The sequence below is a fragment of the Chamaea fasciata genome, unplaced genomic scaffold (assembly GCF_029207755.1).
Source record: "Chamaea fasciata isolate MVZ Bird 193981 ecotype frontalis unplaced genomic scaffold, bChaFas1.0.hap1 SCAF_19, whole genome shotgun sequence".
In the NCBI taxonomy this organism is placed as follows: Eukaryota; Metazoa; Chordata; class Aves; order Passeriformes; family Sylviidae; genus Chamaea; species Chamaea fasciata.
In genome coordinates this window covers 6,485,965-6,504,627 of record NW_027094104.1, presented here as the reverse complement: position 1 = coordinate 6,504,627, position 18,663 = coordinate 6,485,965, and the positions used below count along the sequence as shown (strand labels likewise).

At 49.9% G+C, this 18,663-nt stretch overlaps 1 protein-coding gene across 14 annotated transcripts in view; it reads left to right on the top strand.

Annotated features, from left to right (window-relative positions):
* CACNA1G (calcium voltage-gated channel subunit alpha1 G) overlaps nt 1-18,663 on the top strand; it is a 144,744-nt gene that overhangs the window by 50,349 nt on the left and 75,732 nt on the right. For all 14 annotated transcript variants that reach the window (XM_066200363.1, XM_066200362.1, XM_066200360.1 and 11 more), the window contains exons 4-10: nt 4,432-4,529; nt 6,527-6,686; nt 8,454-8,745; nt 9,243-9,335; nt 10,943-11,753; nt 11,844-11,888; nt 13,227-13,591. In XM_066200363.1, the coding sequence (XP_066056460.1) occupies nt 4,432-4,529; nt 6,527-6,686; nt 8,454-8,745; nt 9,243-9,335; nt 10,943-11,753; nt 11,844-11,888; nt 13,227-13,591 (1,864 nt within the window). The remainder of the gene's footprint in view (nt 1-4,431; nt 4,530-6,526; nt 6,687-8,453; nt 8,746-9,242; nt 9,336-10,942; nt 11,754-11,843; nt 11,889-13,226; nt 13,592-18,663) is intronic.

Here is an 18,663-nt window from a genome sequence, read left to right as displayed (position 1 = left end):
GCAGGGAAAGCTGCACCAAACCTGCTCCCAGGAGCCTGGCCCTTTCCTGGGCTTTCCAGGATGGATATGAATGTCCTGGAAACCGAGAGCCTCCTCCGTGTCCCCACTGTGTCCTGACTAATCCCAAATTAGGTGCTTTGTGCTCTGCGCAGAAGTGTCAGAACAACATCAAGCCAATACTCGTCATCATGAACCTCCAGGAATTCAATATCTGGGGCTGAGCTGTGCAATTTAATGTTTTAAGTTACTTTTGAGTGGATAAAGGGTAGCCAAAACCTGGGCACAGATGAAATCCGTGGCTGTGGATGCTCTGTGCTCCGTGCTGCCTTCCCACAGCCTTTGGAGCAGAGCATCCCGAACAAGCTGCCTCCCTGACTCACAGAAACCTGCTGGGTAAAAGAAAGCCCTCAGCAGTCTCCCTCACAGCTGAGCTGACTCAAATCCACCTGTGAAAAGCTTGGAGGGTTTTTTTTTTTTAAGTTTTAGGATTTTTAAAAAGGTAATTCTTTAGTTTCTTTCAGTTCTGCAGCTGAACTTGCTGCTGCTTCAAAAGCCTCATTAGTCAAGTGTCCTGGCTGGGACACATGGTGCAGCCAGATCCAGCAGGCTGTAGGGTTCATGCTCTCTGTGTGCTATTCTTTTTCTTCTGTTCAGCTTGATTGAAATGAGTATTTTTAAAATTAAGCAACACCCACGAGTGCGGTGAGACTCGCAAGGCTCCGAACACAACCGCTGAGTGAAAGCAGAGCACAGCCAAGCTGGCGAGAGCCGGGGGAAATTTCATTCCAGCTTTCTGAAGATACACCGCCACCTAAATAATTTCCCCTTGTCTTTTCCAGCACGATGGCTTAATATCACCCGCTGATGGCTGTGCTTTGTAGATAAAGGGTGTCTGTATACCCAGTTTTGGAAGCTTTTTAACGCTGAATAAATCTCAGCCTATCTCTCCCTAGCAGTGCAGGGCTCTGAGTGTGCAGGGGGTGGGTAGATCTCGGGGGTGGCCCTGCCTGCAGCCACTGCTGCTTTGCCTCCGGTTCCTCATGTGACCTTGGTCACATCCCCTGGTTGTGCAGCACCCCCAGCACACAGCTGTGAAGGGGGAGAGTTCAAGCTTTCCTTGGAAAGTGCCCTCAGCAGAAACTCTCTGTGTGGCTCTCCTGGGTTTTCACATCTTCTGCTTCCCGAGCAGGAGTGATCCTGGCGATGGGAGCAGAGTCAGGGCTGAGAGCAGGGTGCTTCAGAGAAGCAGTGCTGGCTACGTGCGGAAAGGACTTCACTGGAATTTCTGTGCTCTGTTAGAGGCTTTCTGGGTAAGCAGAGCCCCTTGAACCCTTGCTGTGATGCCCTGAGCACCACTTTTGAAAGCCCCTTTACCTCAGGGTTGCCACCTGGTATTGCACTCAGGCAATCCTTCCCGGTGCGTTGCGTTTTACATGAGAGAAACCCCAGCGTGCTCCAACTCACTGTCTCCAGGTGGACTAGGAATGAGTTTCACCTGCCTGGTCCATCCTGAGGCATCCCTGTTGCCTGTCAGCTGAGCTCTGGGAGTTTTCCTGCTTGGAGAAGCATTTGCCAAAGGTTTGCATCAGCTCTCTCTCTCTGCCTCCCACCAGCAGCCCGTTGTACGTCTGGCTTGGCAGATGCTCCACTTTTATTCTTAGAAAGTCCTAAATATTTCCGCTTTCCTTCTGAATAACTCCAGTGATCGGGGGTTGCTGATCACCCTGACGAGCTGTGAATCCGTCCTATTTAATGCTGAGTTTCTCTCTGAGCCTTTAACTTGGCTGGGCACCAGGTTGGTGGCAGCGGCGCTGACAGGCATCGTGCCTTCCCCTCGGAGCAGAGATGACATTTGAATTGAAGCTTCATCAGGAGCCTTTTACACTGCAGATTTCCAATGCATAAATGCTATATATGCTGGTAAATGTACCTGTCACCTCGCCAGCTGGTGACATCCTGACATTTGCTCTCCCTGCATATCTTCCCTTGCCAAGGATGTGGATTGATTCTTCCTGTGCTTCCCCTTGCCTTGGGAAGTGACCTTAGAGCTGGGGACTGGTGCTGTTCTCACTGGACTTGCTCTTTAATGACTGAGCTTTACTGATTTTTTTTCTCTAATACTGAGTTCTCTCAAGGCACTTGAGCTGTTGCTTACCAGCAAGGACCCTGTAGTCTGTCCGGAGCTGAGCTTGGCAGTGCTGTAACATCACTTCTGGTAGCAGTGTCCAGCAACACAGGCAGGACACCACCTTCTTGCTCTTGGTCTTGCTGTTTAGGTGTTTGCTCAAGCCTCCGGGTTGCTGTTCAGCTTGTTCCTTTAAATTTGGTATTATAATTGTTCTTTAATAAGCTAAATCAAAATGCATTTTACAGCACGTCCTTTGCAGCTTACAAGCACTCACATCTCTGCAAGTGCATCTGGAGCTGTCATTAATCAGAAAATGGTTTGTCTCGGTGCATGTAACCACATGCTGCTCTGAATTTTGCTGGCAGCCTCTGTTTTAATAATGGATGAAAGAAAAGCTGTATGTTTGATATGGGCTTTTTACCTGAATGTTGCCAACCACACAGAAATCCTTTTGGACAGCGAGTGAAACTTGACGCAATGAAAGCCAGGGAAACCACTGCCCCTCTCCTCACCTCAGCCAAAGCTTGCCCAGTGCAGGGAGTCCTGTGCACTGAGGAAGGGGCTGGTTTTCTACCCCCAGGTCAGGTGGGATGTTGTGAACACGCTGCCTTCCTTTCTGGTCAGCAGCTGAGAACAAATTCATAGTATCCATATGTGCCTGTCTAACCTCCATCTCCTGGGACTGTCCCTTTGCTGTGAGGGTCAGCTAAGCAGAGAGGAATGTGTTGAGGTTATTTTGATCTTAGATATGGTTTGATCATCATTCTCATTAGAGCCTATCAGATAAAGCCTCACTGCATTGAACATGGAGTTGTTTATCTGGGTGCTGGAAGGGGAGCCTTCTCCACCCTGAGGCACCCCTCACCTGCTGGAGGCCAGGAGGAGGGAGGGTGGGTTTGGCTGATCACAGCAAGAAGAGAAGCTTCCAGTGTGCTGCAGCCATGGCAAACCCAACACAGCACTGATGGACCCTGGGGGATTTCCAGCAGGGAGGAAAGGGACAGCACTGATGCCTTGGTGCATGGAGTGACCAAAACCTCTTCCAGAAACTTGATGCCTCATCGGGTGAGATTAATTCAGACTGGGGCAAGCGTGGAAGAAGGTTGTGACTGAGAAGCAGAGAGCCTGTCTGTGAGATGGGGCTGGAAGAACTTAATTTGTTTGACTTTGCAAAATCAAGGCTGGGAGGAGATGTGCTTTGTCCTCTGTAAATACATGGGTGGGTAAACATCAGGGACAAATAACAGCTAGAGAAGCTACTTTAAAGACAGTGCTGCCGTAAGAACAAATGGATATGAGCTTGTCCTGAATAAATTCAGGCTGGAAGTTAGGCTTCTAGCCATCAGAGTCGGAGGGAGGGAACCACCCAGCTTGTTTGGAGATGGAATGTGGTAATTTTTGGAAGAGATTAATATGCTGTGGTTGCCTGTGGCAATGGGAGCCTGACTGTTCAGGGAGCCTCAGGGTTGTCTTCCTTACCTTTGCCTGGCTCTGCCTCTTCAAGAATAATCTGTACAGAATAATCTTCCCACAGCCAGAGAGCAAAGTCCTGGAGGTGTTGTGACTGATGACTCTGTTGTACTTGAGCAAAGGTGCCATGAAAAGAGTGAGAAGTGCTGGGGCACCCCAGGGACTTGCAGCCGTCCAGGTGCATCCTAAGACAAAGTCCGATGAATGTTGCTCCTCTATGTCCTGAGCTGGGAAATAATCCTGTCAAACAGTGGGAGCACTGGGAGGTTCCTAGGTCCATGTTGGCCCCATTTTTTATCCATAAGTGTCACCAGTTTTGGTCCTACCTGCCAAGGGTCTCTGCTGGGCAGAGGCAGCAGAGCTCAGTGTCCTGTGCTGCTCATCTCCTGTGGCCCACAGAGGGGTCTGCACCAGGAGATTGTTCTTCCTTTCAGGACTGTGGTGGTGCTCAGCACAACAAAATCAGATTCATTACAGTATCCGTAACATTGATAAAACCAGGGCTATGCCTGGAAATTTCCTCTCTGGAATGTACAGGAACTTTCAGAAGCTTCTGCCTGGCCCTGTGCAAAAACAGTAACCAAAGCAGGAGAGAGAGAATGAGAGATCTGTGGCTGTGTGAGCTGGTGTATCGCATTCCCCCTCATTGACTTTATCCTGACATGCAAACAAGCCTTAATTAATTCTTCTGGCAAACTTTCCTGATGGGAGAGATGCAGTAACAAGTCCCTCTGTGAGTGGTTGGCATTTGATGTTTGCTTTATAATGTTTGATAATCTAACATTTCTCCACTGGATCCATGACACTCCTCTGTGGTTTTGTGTCTTTCTCAGGATGCTGGAGTATTCCCTGGACCTGCAGAACGTCAGCTTCTCAGCTGTCCGCACCGTCCGAGTCCTGCGGCCACTCAGGGCCATTAACAGGGTCCCCAGTAAGTCAGATCCTTATTCCTTCCTGTTGGGGCCATCTGTCTGGATCCATGCCCCAAAGACGGAAGGGCAAACCCAGATGCTTTGATCTTACGTCACAGCCCAAACATTTGCCCAAGCCTGGCAGTGCTGGGTCCTACCACCACTATCTGGGTTCCTTTTGACACCTGGCATCAGAGATGAATCAATAAGTTATCCAAGACTGTCTTCAGACACCTTCCTTTCTCATCTGAAGAGGGTGTGAGGAGGCTGCTAAAGGGCTGCAGGTGATAGGGACTGACTGAGCCAACAGCCTTTGCCAGGCAGTGCAAGCTACAGGCAGTGGGGTCTGAGCCCCATATGCTGCTCCCACCCTCCCTGGGATACTCCATCCTTCCCTGGAGAAATTGGGGTGGGGAAATCTTGTTGTGCCTGAAGATAGCCCCCTGGAAGGTGCTGAGGACCCCAGAACTGGTCCATAACAGCCCAACCCCCCAGTCTCCAAAGCAGACCTGGGTGGGATGGGCAGTGGCTCTTCTGTGTATCAGGTCATGGACAGGGGTCTCAGCACTGCTTTAAGAAGCAGTGGATGGCATTGCCTGCTGCTGCATGGCAGCCCAGCCCCAGATGGCACTGGCCATCACAAACCCTCCCACTGCCCCATGCTGGGCAAATCCCAGTGCTCCATGAGAGACACTGAGCACCGTCCCTCTCAGGTGCTGTATGGATCAGGTATGTTAAGTATAACTACAACTGCACCAGAAGCATCCTTTTCCTGGTCCTATTATCCTGGTCATCAAATCCAGTACCGTTTTAGCCAAATTAAATCCAAGTCTGCACTCCCCTCTCTGAACTGGCCCAATGCCTTGATGAGAACTAATCAGCTTCAGTTCTCTCTGCTGATGCTGGAAGTGCCTGGGATTTATTTATTTTCCTGCTCCTGACTCTTGAACTTAATCTGGCTTTGCTGCTGATGTTTCAATCATTACAAAAGCTTCAGAATCCTGTTTGCAATGTTAGGTTGGGTTTTTTTGTTTTTTTTTTTTATCCCCACTGCTGAACTGGTGGACAGCTGAATTTATCCACCACTATCTAACTAGAGATGTAATTCACTTAATGTGTTTTGAAATCCTGGGTAATTTATCTTGTCTTCTCTGCAACGTAGTTACAGTGGGATAGAAATGCAAGGTGGGAAAAATAAAAAATGAGCTTTGTATGATGTTCAATGCAATAACCACAGAGAGTAATTTTAGCTAATTAGGAGTTGACAGAAGATGATTGTTCCCCAGTAAAGGAGTAGAAGAAAAACCTTGAGAGAGGAGGTGACAGCATCAGGATAAGAGAAAAAAGTCTTCGTGAAGTATCAAAGTAAAGGATGCAACAGTAAAGCTTTCTTTAGATAAACGTCAATATAAGCAAGTGAGAGAATGCAGAACATGGGGAAAGAAGGAGAGTGAGAGATGAGCAGAATATTACAGAGATGTCAGATGAAATCAATTTTTTTGTGTGTAAATGTCAAGTTGAAGTCACCATCAATTTGTCTTTGTTACAGAACTGGCTGTTCCTGAACTTGTGAGAAATAACAGCCAGAGAGAGTCCTGTATTTTAAGGAAGAGAGGGCATTTAGGGTAGATGAGGGGAAATAGGAAGGGAAGGGAATTTTGAAATATACTGAGTGGAGAAAGAAATACAACTGAGCAAAGGAGACCGTCAGAATTTAATCTGAGGGAAGAAAGGAAATATAATTGCTAGAAAACTTGGGAGAAGAGGACTTGAGGAGCAGGGAAGGTAGGTCGGGTCCAGGAGCAAGGCACAAATGAAGGGGGGTGTTCCAGGGGCTTTGGGGGAAGCCAAAGGGAATGGGAAGCTGTGGCTGTTCACAAGCCACATGTGGGTGATGAGGATAGAAGGAAAAGAATAGAAGAAAATACAGGTGGAAAAGTGTCAGTGGAAAGGAAAAGGTCAGGAGGACGTAGCTGGAACAAGAAAACTCAACGTGAACTTTTCCCCTTTGCCTCAGGTATGCGCATCCTGGTGACGCTGCTTTTGGACACGCTGCCCATGCTGGGGAATGTCCTCCTCCTCTGCTTCTTTGTCTTCTTCATCTTTGGCATTGTGGGAGTCCAGCTGTGGGCAGGTTTGCTCAGGAACCGCTGCTTCCTCCCTGAGAACTTCAGCATGTGAGTCTGTGTGAGCAGCACCAGTGTCTCCACAGCTTGAGGGAGGCTGTCCCTCCAGGATCTCCTCCGTAAAAAAGCCCTTCTCTCCTGTAAATGCTCCCTGCTCCTAAATGCCACCATCAGTCCTGCTTGGGTACACACAGTGGGAACAGACCAAGCTGTAACAATTTGTCATTTGCATTTGCAGGCTGTCCTTAACTCTCAGCTGGCACTTGGGAACCTCTTTGATTGCTAAAAACCTCCCAAAAAAATCCCTCTGAGAATGGGAGTGCAGGCTTTTTAAATTCAGCATATCATGAATGTGTCACTTTTTCTGTGTGGAGATGCCCAGGTCTGAATTCCCTCCAGCACCTGGTGGTGTTTATTGCCACTTTTGTAGTCCAACCTAAACCCCAGGAAAAGCTAATGGAACTACTGTGCATTTTTGATGCTAGATCCTTTTCAGCCTCGGAGCAAGAGATAGGCCCTATACCAAAGTGTTCATTTTCACAGATCCCTGAATTTTAAGGCCAAAAGGACTGCTGTGATCAGTTTTCTGGCCTGATGTAGCGCTGTTTGGACAGTAGTTGAAATACCTGGTAGCTGGCAGCCTCTTTCCATGCCTGTTCTACCTACCTGCTTTTTTCCTCCATCCTTTCAAATGCTTGGAGAAAGGCAGGTGATGGCCAGCCCTTGATGGCTCTGCCAAATTCTGCCACGCCTATCACCTTTTGGTGGATTGCTGATTCACCAGGGGGGATCTGGCTGGATTCACACCTGGATGGAGGAATCCTACAAGCCCAAAGCCTCTTTTCTGTACACAGCCAGGACCATGTTGCTGCTGCTGCTGTGGCCAGGCTGGCACGAGGCACCTTCCAACCTCTCCCACCCACCTCCTAATCAACTCCCACCCCTCTTGCAGGTCATGCCCTCGAAGGGTGGCTGGAAGTGTCATTACACGGACACGTCCCTGTTAAGTAAATGTCAGCAGAGCAGGGGGATGGCTTCACCACTGAGTAAATCCAATAGAGCCACAGGTTTGGGTGCTGTTTAATTGAGCCAGAATTCCAGGGGTTTAGATAGGCTTTGAAGGGTATTACAGGCAATTCTGCAGGAATTAACCAGGCTGAACTAGGCTTAAAAATATCTTCGCAAGCTTTAGTGGGAGTCCTGGCAGCATTAAGGAGATAGTGTGTGCAGAGCAAGGAGCCAGTTTCTGACTGGCCATGGGTTGTTTCATCTCCCTGAAGAGTATTTTTGTCTGTGGTAAGACCACCCTCAGAGGGAATTTAGAGCTTTTCTGTGGGCTGAATTGACACGGTGAAATGCAGATGAAGGCCCTGTCTCTGATTTTTAGGAATCTTGGGAGGTCCTTGTACAGAGAGTCTCCCTAAACAACTCTCAGCATCTCCAGAATGACAGGACGTACATATAGGAGCTTAAACTGACTGATTTCAATCTTACTGCAGCAAAGACGTTTCAGAGAAGCCCTGTCATGCTGAATCCTTCTCTTAGTCTCTTAGCGTCAAAGCCAGAGTGCTTCCAGAGGGAGTAACTTTTCATAATGCCATCAGAGGGATTGCCGAGTGCACTACCTCAGTTTCTCAAAACCCAGTTAAGGACACCAGCTCACCCTGTGGGGCTGCAGTAAGTCCAAGGGGATTCCTTCTTTTCAAAATAGCTTTGAGATCCAGAAAAGCAGGTATCAGACTGTGCTATTACAGATGTCTCCTTGCCAGATTGCCTGCAATCGGTGTGCAAACCCCAGCCCTGTCTGGACTCTTTCAGCCCCTACACGGTGGATTTGGAGCGGTACTACCAGACAGAGAACGAAGATGAAAATCCCTTCATCTGCTCCCAGCCCCGGGAGAATGGGATGCGCTACTGTCGGAGTATCCCAACACGGAGGGAAGAGGGGCTGGAGTGCACCCTGGATTATTATTCCTACAATGACACCACCAACACGTCGTGTGTGAACTGGAACCAGTACTACACCAACTGCTCTGCTGGGGAGCACAACCCCTTCAAGGGAGCCATCAACTTTGATAACATTGGCTATGCCTGGATTGCAATATTTCAGGTGAGCCCTGTCTGCCAACTGTCACAAGGTGACAGCAGGTCCTGCCCCCAACGTGTCCCCAGGGGCTGTGTAATTGCACTCCTGGGGGCTGTTTTGCACTAGTGAGCACTTATATAGTAGTGCACAGGTGCTCAAAGTGTTAGGGATACAATATGTTGCCTGTTTTGGGAATGTCTCCACCTCACATGCATGGACAAAACCCTGTGGGTGTGCAGTCTGATGATGCTTGTGTGGGAGAGAGCCTAGAGACTGCTCTTCTCTCTGCAAAATGCACTAGTGGCCCTTAAGTCCAGCTGAAAAGGGGCTGGATTCAGCCTGTGCAGCTGGTAATGTGGCTGTTGGCATTGGGAGGAGAAGGAGTTGACTCCTCAGCATCTTGTGCCACACCAAGACCAACTGTGGGGTGTCAGACATGACCCAGCCAGAAGAAACATTGCCTGTGCACTTTGTTGTAACTGAGCCTTGAGGAGTTTGTTTTCCCTTCCTGTCTCCACCAGGTCATCACACTGGAAGGCTGGGTGGACATCATGTACTTTGTCATGGATGCCCACTCCTTCTACAACTTCATCTACTTCATCCTCCTGATCATCGTGAGTGGCCTTAGGGGAGCAGGGGGGGTCCTCCTGGCATTTGGAGAGAGCAGAGTGGAGTCACCTAGAGGAACAGGGCGGAGGATGCAGTGATTATAAAAGCTGAAGTAGCAACCAGCCAGCTGGGAGAAACACAGCTTCCCTATGGAATTGTGATGCAGCTGCATTTTGCTGCAAACATGAGGAAGGAAAGAAAGATGTGCTCAAGTGGTGGTAGATACACTTCTGTTGTTGCTGTTCCTTCTACTACTACTTCTCTCCTTGTGCTCCGAGCTTCTCTCTATTGCTTGCCACCTTGAATTTAGGTTTTAAAGCAGGCAAATTTCACCTGGTCAGTTTCTGAGTGCCAGAAAGGGGAAAGGCTGCCCAAAAATTCCTCCACATTGAAAAGCCCATCTGGCTGGGTCCTTAGTGCAGTGGGGATGTTTCGGGAAAACAGTCCCAAACTTCAGAGAGCACGTTTAGAAAGGAGGGAAGAGATTACTGCCCACAGCCCACCCACACTTCACAACATCATCTGAGACCACCCACAAAGGAGCCAACAAAGGGTTTCTGTGGGGTGGGCTCCATGATGGGCTTCATCTATGCAAGCAGAATTGTCTACAGTGACTGGCTGAGCTCGTTGTCTAGACTCCCTTTATCGTCAAGGGAGAAAAATAGGTGCTTTAAGGGGGTGATTCATCTCCTCTGAAGGTAGACATCCAAAATAAATTAGATGCATTGCAGACTTGATGCGCCTATTTCTCTCTTGACTCTAAAGGATCATTAGGTGCCTCTCTCAGATGTAGCTAAGTGAGATGAGTCCTTGTGTTGCTACACAATTGGTCTAAGTCCAGAAACATAGCTGCACATTGTCAGTTAGGTCACTGTGGGGATTTCTGCTCCCCATCGAACCAGGACTGAAACCCTGACGAGAAGTAGTTGGTTGTTTAGTCCATTATGCTGTTTTTTTCTATTAGCTTCCCCAAGAGAGAAACAAACCCTTCCTCTCAGCCTCCCCAAGATGACGAAGAGGAAGAGCAAGCAGTACTTTTCCAGATGCCGTGCTAGTAACGTTAGCAGTGTGTGATAGCCCGTTAGCACGTCAGTAATTCCCTGTGATCCAGGCTGGGCTCTGCAGAAGGCAGAACCTCATGAAACCCTGGTTGGAAAGAAAATCTCCAAGCTGTGGGTACAGGCTGCTGATGCCCTTGCGTAACAGTCACCCGCAAATCCCGTTAGCAGGGGAAAGGGATCTGCTCGCAAGCTGCCCACACACTGGCAGGAAAAAACCGCTCCTATCAGGAAGGCTCAGTGCATTCATCGTAATGCCACTAATTGTGATAATTACAACTGCTGTCTGTGGAGAGAGAAAAACACCATCTTAAAAGAGCAAGAAGTTTTTGTCATAATAATCTTCTCTCGTCTTTGATCTCTGACGTCCTCCACGGAGGGCTGGCGTGGGAGTCCCTGGGGCGGGAGCTTTGGGGGGTGAGTCAGCCTGGCCAGTGGTCCCGCTGGGTGACACAGCTGGTGGGGTTGGCTGGGGTTTGCCCCCACTCTTTGTGCCCTGCAGATCTGTGGGGTGCCACAGCCACGCTGAGGTGGCTGATGTCCTGTCCCCTTAGGTGGGCTCCTTCTTCATGATCAACCTGTGCCTGGTGGTTATAGCAACGCAGTTCTCTGAGACAAAGCAGCGTGAGAGCCAGCTGATGAAGGAGCAGCGCGTGCGCTACCTGTCCAACGCCAGCACCCTTGCCAGTTTCTCAGAGCCAGGCAGCTGCTATGATGAGCTCCTCAAGTACCTGGTTTACATTGCCCGGAAAGGCAGCAAGCAGCTGGTGAAGGCCTACAGGGCAGCAGGCGTGAGGATGGGCTTCCTCAGCAGCCCCACCAGCAAGGCAGGGGCTGAGCGGCACGCCAGGAAACGCCGGAGCAGGAAGAGATCCTCTGTGCACCACCTCATCCACCACCATCACCACCACCACCACCACTACCACCTGGGCAACGGGAACCTGCGAGCGCCCCGTGCCAGCCCGGAGATCAGCGATGTGGAGACCAGCTCACTCCACAACGGGACCAACCGGCTGGTGCTCCCTCCCTCCGCACCCAACTCCCTGGGGACCCCCAGTGCCTCTCCCAGCAACACCGAGTCCGTGCACAGCATCTACCACGCTGACTGTCACTTTGAGCCAGTGCGCTACCGGTCGTCCCTGACACAGCCAAGCCTCGGCTTGCCGAGCCCAGAAGGGATCCCCAAGAACGTGGTGGGCAGCAAGGTGTACCCCACAGTGCACTCCAGCACCTCCCATGAGATGCTGAAAGAGAAGAACCTGGGGGAGGCAGCAGTGGGTGCTGGGAGCAGCACCTTGACAAACCTCAACATCCCTCCTGGGCCGTACAGCACCATGCACAAGCTGCTGGAGACACAGAGCACAGGTGAGAGCTGGGGTTGGATCTACATCTGGGGCTGCTTTCCAGAAATACAATTTTGGTCCTAATTTTTTTTCTCTCTCCGAATTTTTGCAGGGTTCTTTTCAGTCCACGTTACAGAGAAAGGTGATGGCTTTCCAGGTGAGATGAACAGGAATCTTCTGACCTACCTAATGCCTCTTATAGCCAAATTCAGGAGAGAGGTTTCAACCTCCCAGACTTCATACCTGCAATAATCCAAGGGATATGAGGGTTTTCAGTGCAATCCCCATCTTGTAGATTAGACAAGTACAAGAGAGCTGGAGAGGGACTCTGACAAGGACATGTAATGACAGGAAGGAGGGAATGGCTTTAAACTTCTCATAGAGTGGGTTTAAATTAAATGTTAGGACAAAATTTCATGATTTTGCTTCACTCCCAAACCATTTACAGGAAACACTTCTAAAATCCTGTATTCCCAAAATCAGCTAGAGCTTGCAGATGGACACCTTCCAGATCTGAGTCCTATCACACCCCTGAGCACTGTGCAGCTCCGCTCCTGTGGGACACAAGGCTTAGGGAGATTGAGTGTCTCCTCTGTATGAGTGTTCAAGGGCAGTCACAGATGCTGAGTATTAAAAATCTGTGATTTGCTCAGGAAGCCTGTAAGAGTCAGACACTGAATACATATTTCTTGGAGCAGGAGTTTCCTGATCCTCACTGCAAGACGTTCTTTTCCCCTCCACATCTTGAAATTTGGGAGCTCAGGCTAGTCTAGTCCAAACACTCTCAGCCACCAAGAGGTTTCTGGCCAAGCTTTCCCAGGTAGTCAGTGCCTTTTCCACACCACTGCAATCACATTGACATTTCCACCAGGAGCTGTGCAGGGAAGAGATCAAATCCTGCCCCCAGCGCAGCACTGCCCAGAGACTGACCACACAGAACTGGCTTCTGAGCTGGTTTAGCGCAGGGTTTGCATTCTCACTGCTGGGTGCTGCTGTGCAGGAGTCAGGCACACACATTCCCTCTCTCCTCGCAGTCAGCTAGTGGGAATGTTGGGGAATATCCTGCTGGTATTTCACCCAGGAGACACCTGACAGCTGCCGCTGAGGCCAACATGTAGAGAGGGAAGCTAGTGGAGCATCAGCAGAGGGAATGGGAAAGAAGGCAGCTAACAGTCCTCCCACTAATTACAGCCAGGAGCATGCCAGGACTAGGGGAACCCATTGCTTCCTGCTTCCTGTAATGGCTAGAGATGTAATGAGGTGTGCTCAGGGTCCTGGGGTGGTATGTGTCTGGGGGCAGCAAAGAGAGCTCTGTAAACAGAGAGAAGGCACTTGGGGAGCTCAGATTTTAACCCAGCAGAAGCCCTCTTCCCATTAGGAAATGCCTGTCATCTCAGGGGCAAAGGTTTGGTTCTAACAGGGAGTGGGGGTTGCTTCCTGTAGCCCCCTGTCCCAGCTGACGAGCTGCTCTTTCCCTGCTCTGCTGGCATTTCAGGTCCCTGCCAAAGCTCTTGCAAGATCTCCAGCCCCTGCACCAAGCTGGATGGTGGCTCCTGCACCCCTGAGAGCTGCCCTTACTGCCTCACGGCCCTGGCGGGCGAGGCCGAGCTGTCGGACAACGAGACGGCCGACTCAGACAGTGAGGGGGTCTACGAGTTCACACAGGATGCCCACTACAGTGACCAGCGGGACCCACAGAGGGGCAGAGCCCGGGCCAGGAAAGCCCACCTGGTGCTGGCCTTCTGGCACGTGGTGTGTGAGACCTTCCGGAAGATCGTGGACAGCAAATATTTTGGCCGTGGGATTATGGTGGCCATTCTCATTAACACGCTCAGCATGGGGATCGAGTACCACGAGCAGGTGAGTGCTGTCCTGGCAGCTCCTGGTGCCGAGGGGTGGTGGGTGGGGTTATGAGTCTGAATCCAGCTGCTGGCAGGATGGTTTGGGGTGAGAGACATTGGAATGCTCTGGGAAGGGTCACGGAATGGAATAAGGCAGGATTTTTCCTCAGAGGCTTGCTACCAGGTTGCAACAATCTCCTTGACTGGTACCTGGCTATGTGAGCTCCTGCCTCCTAGTCCTGCCAGGGATGATTAGCACCATGCTGAGACCAGTGTCCCCTGGGCAGCACCAGGTAGTGCTGGGGTCTGTGGTGAGGGGAGCAAGGAGAGGAAGCAGCCCTTTGCCACCAGGTCAGCGTGGGCCTGGCAGTGCTTGAGGTGCTGCTGGCAGCTGTGGGCTCTGGGGTCAGTGCAGCTGCAGGCAGGGAATTCTACTGAATTTGACCTCCTTGGAGAGGAGGTACCAAATGGCTTTGCCTCCTCAGTGAACACTCCAGCAGCAGCATGATAAGTTCAAAATAGACTCATCACTGGCTATTCCTTCACTCAATTATCTAAGTCCTTGCAGGCAGGAGACTGCCTCTGCTCCAGCCTCTCACTGCTTGTCACCTAGCAGAACTTTCCCTACATATAGTCGTTAAGAAAGGGAGTTGCCATGTTTCTCTTGAAACATCTCCATGAGGATGACAAGAACTCTGCTTTCAGAGGCTTTGCATGCTGTGGCCTCACATGGGTTTTGTGGCTGCTGCTGGGGCCTACCTGGCATGGTGCCCTTGATCCTGCCTCAAGCACAACATGTCTTGGGGTTGCAGGTGCATGCTTCCTTTGGGGTGAAGAGTTTATGAGTGGAGATGCAGAGATGCTGCAAAACCTTGTTATGGACTGCTCCCAATCTTGAGGGCTCCCAGCATGTTGCTTCTCCTGGGATGTCAGAACTCTGTGCTCCCAGAGACACAGCAGCAGTCTTGGTTGGGAGCTCATTGCATCTCAAGTCGAGATTCCACTTTTCTCCCTTCCTGGCATGTTTCATGTTTGCTGAGTTTCTTGTGATTGTATGCAGAAGTGTTTCTCCCCTAGCTCCTGGTGGAAGCGATGGTGGCTGCAGATCAACTCCCAATTCCCCTGTCATCCTGTGGCTTTAATTCCTCAGTGACCGAGTGCCAGGGAGACATGGCTGTGCTCAATGTGTCCCTTCCAGCCAGCACCTTCCCCCTGATGCAGTCTGGCTGGCTAAGTGTTGTTCTCAGTACACATTAAACAGTGGTGCACTCCAAAATCCTGCTGGCTTCACCTTCATTTGCTGCCCTTGGTAGGAGCTCTGCGGGGAAGCTTGAGTGATTCCACCTTTATTTAATAATCTCGGGAAGATCATCTCCAAAGAAACTAGGAGGAGGTGGTTCACAGAAACCAATAAACACTTATTTCTCCCTTGGCTGAAGGATGAAAGCAGATCCACGGTGTCTTTGCTGTGACTGCCCAAGGAGCAGACTGTCAAAGCATGTTGCCCTTTACCAGGAGCATATTTGGGAGATGCTGGTGTGGGCTCCCACCCAGGGGACCATCTGGGGATGGGTGGCTGAGCAAGCTCCCATCACCAAACACCCTAAATGCAACACAACTCCTTAATTCTCTGCCTTGGGAAAAGTGGGACAGGAGATTTCTGTATTTTTCCCTGGGCAGTGGTGACTCCCAGCAAACATCTGGATGACAAGAGGCAGATTTTTTGCGTGGTTTATGGGTAACAAGGGTGAAGGGAGCTGATAAGCGTGGGGGGACTCCAGACACTGTAGGTGGTTGCTTTCTTTAATGGTATTTTGAAGCTACTACTGTTCCAGATTCCTTTCTCCCAGGCATTTGGAGGGAATAGCAGAGCTTGTTTTTATTAGTTCATCTGCTCCAAGTGGCGGCAGAGAACAGAGAGGTGTTTCTTTGTAACCTCGGAAGGCTTAGAGTTGGCAATTTCATAATCTGACAGTTATGAGAGCAGGAATTAGAGGGGAAAAATGCTGGACCAGGCCTTCCTGCAGAGATTATAAACACTGAAACGTGCTTTTTTTTCTTTTAGGAGAGCTTTTCCTAAAAGTGTGAGTGATCAACCATGTCAAATTTATCTTTACTGACTGAGGTTTGCAAAGACGTGAGGGTGCTTGAAGAGTACTTGACTCCATGACTTTCTATATTAAGCTCTCTGCTTATTTAGACATTATTTACCTCTTGGGCTTTCCACATGCTGCCCTGGGCACAGTGGGCTATATTAGGGTAAATATTTTAAGGGCCTATTTTAGGGTGTCATGTCAAAACCTTGTGTTGTTAAGCAGCCCTTTGGCAGAGGGGCTGCTCCTCTCTGAGAGGAAGGACGGGCTGGAGGTTACTCAAGAAGGAAGAGGCTTCTGCCCACCCATCTGCCCCCAGCAATGCTGGGTGGGATTCAGCAGCTCTGGGACCATCAGAGTATCCTGGACTTCAAGACAGGAGCTGGTGAGCTGAGATCCTCATAATAGCCAGGGAGAAAAGTTTGGTCCTCTGGAGGTTTGACATCTCACCTTGGGACAGGCGGCCTGGAGGGACCTGTAACTGCCTTTCAGACCCTTGGTTAACAGATGTGGTAACTGGAGTAGGCCAGGCTGGGATATTTAAGATGACAGTGGTTCTCTGAAGCCACGTACAAATGACTGGCAATTGGGAGTGTGTTGAAAACACTGGCCCCCACCTCCTGCTGTTTATTTGTATTCACCCATCAGTCAACCTGGCTAGACTGAGCACCCATAGCCAGGGCTGCTGGATGAAGCTCCTCTTCCACCCCAAACTCTTTTCCATAGGCCACCTTCCACAGTAAATTGTCAACACACATTTTACCATCACATGGCTGGGGCTTCAAGAGCTGGGTTTCCTCCTCTAAGCTCTTTCTGACATGAGCTGACTGACTTTCTCACTCAGCACCAGGTTGTTTCCACGTGGCTCCTGCACATGCCTGAGCTGCAGGTACACCTGACTGGGTGTAATTCCGTGTTTCCTCCCCACCCCACCCATCCAGATCCAACTCCTCCTGTTCTCCTGACTCTGGGTGCAGTGGGAGGAAGGCAGCGCAGTGTGAGGTGCTCACAGCACTCGCCACGTCGCGGCTGCTGGGCAGCAGTGTGAAATTTTCCATCAGGGAAATGACAACCAGATTGCCACGTATTATTAATGTGGCTGCTAAATAGCTTGTTTTTCTACAGAGATGAAGCAAAATGCAGGTAGAAACTATTAGCTTTGGGTAGAGGAATATAAATGTGATTTAAAGGTAGACTCGGGGGGATTTTAAATACACTGTTGAACCAATTGACTGATTCGCCTTGGGGAAGCTGAGCCTCTGCAGCGCTGCGGGTTCAAACAGCTGGGGCTTTGCAAAAGATTGTTCTGCCATAGAGCAGGAGTAAAATGTGCTGCTAAACCAGAGGGTTTCTGTGCTGCTTTCCCCCCAGCCCTGGCCCTAAGCCAGGCTCTGTTCCATAATGTGCTGCTTTTATTTTCCTTTTTTCCCTCCAAGTCCTTTCTTGGAGTGAAAAGCAAAGGCTTTAGTATGAGGCGTGATGTTGGACTCCTCAGCAGGGGAAAGAATTCGGCAAGGGCTTCCTTGAGGAAGGGCTTTGGGGTTTTGTTTTTGTTTTTAAAATCTGGTTCATATTGAGCTTCCTGACTGTTCCGAGTTTCCTTGTCTGAACTCGCATTGTATGAACTATATCTTACATATTCATTTGTTTAAATAGCACTTGAATTTCAGCCGCTGTCTCTGCGGTGTTTTGCCATTGTTAACATAACAAGAAAGAGACTGGAGAGTCCTTCACTGGCCTCCCCAAAGCTGCAGTGGTTCAAATCCCTGCCTGGGTCTTGTGTGGACTTGGATCTAGATTGATCCAAAACCCTGGTGTCTCTGAAAGAAGGAAGAAAGGATTGGTTCAGACCTGTGGGGAGCCTTTTGTTAATTTTTAAGAGCAAATTGGAGAGGTGACAAGGGTGGATGACTCTCTGGGACAGCACCCAAATAGAAAAGCTCATTATCCATGGGAGGCAGTTTTTCAAGGCAGTGGGGTAAGGCAATGCCTGACATCCCCCCAGCACGACTGCAGCCAGTGGAGGGCCCCCACATACAGCAGCACGTTGTAGGGATCCACAAAGCCACAGTGCCCCAAGCCAAGGTGGGCAAAATCCTTCTGCAGGAGACAGGAGCAGCCTAAGCCCATGGCAGTACCTCACACTGAATTCCTGGTACATCCTGCTGCAGGGGAGAGAGCAGGGTACAGATGATGTAGACTTGTCACTGGTAACATTACGATCTAATAGCTGCTGCAGCACGGAAATATCAACCATCTGCCAAGGAGTCAAAGGAAACCTTGCTGGCAAAATGCATTAAAGTGTCTATTTATGTAAACAGTCTAGGCTTGAGAACAGAAGGGTTGTCTTAATCAGCATCACAGAACATGAAATTTTTAGGTATCCAGGATGATGGAGAGGGGAGGTGAAGGGTTAGAAAACCTGCCAGCATCGAGCAACCATTAGGCTGCAGGTTCAAGCATTAATAATAGTCACCCAAATGGTATTTATGTACTTCTGCTTCTGCCTGAATTCAATGTGCAGGGAAGAAGGTAACTGGAAATTATTAGCTGTCATGACACCCACTGATTGATTTCTCCATGTGGGAGGAAAATTGGATTGTTCCTTGGAGAAATGGTGTAAGGAAACTGGGCAGTGGGGATGTGACAGGTTGGTTCCCAGATCTCAGGGTGCCAAGGGTGCTTGGTGTCCAAAGTTCTGGGCAGACTGGAGAGTAGCAGGTCTGGATCCCCATAGAAGCACTGCCTCGAAAGATAAGGGCATCTTTGGGATGAGAAGTACTTTTTTCCCAGGACTTGGTGGCCAAGAGCATCCCAATCTCCACCAGTTTCAAGCCCAGTTGAATGTTTTGCTGCTGGTGGGTGGCAGCTGCAGATTTGTCAGGTGTCTGGAGGCTGCTCCTTTGACCATCCCTATGTCCTAAAGTGAGATCTTGCCCAGTGCTCGTTCACCTCCTGAGGAGGCTGTGGGAGATCTGGGGATTGGTTGCAGCTCAGC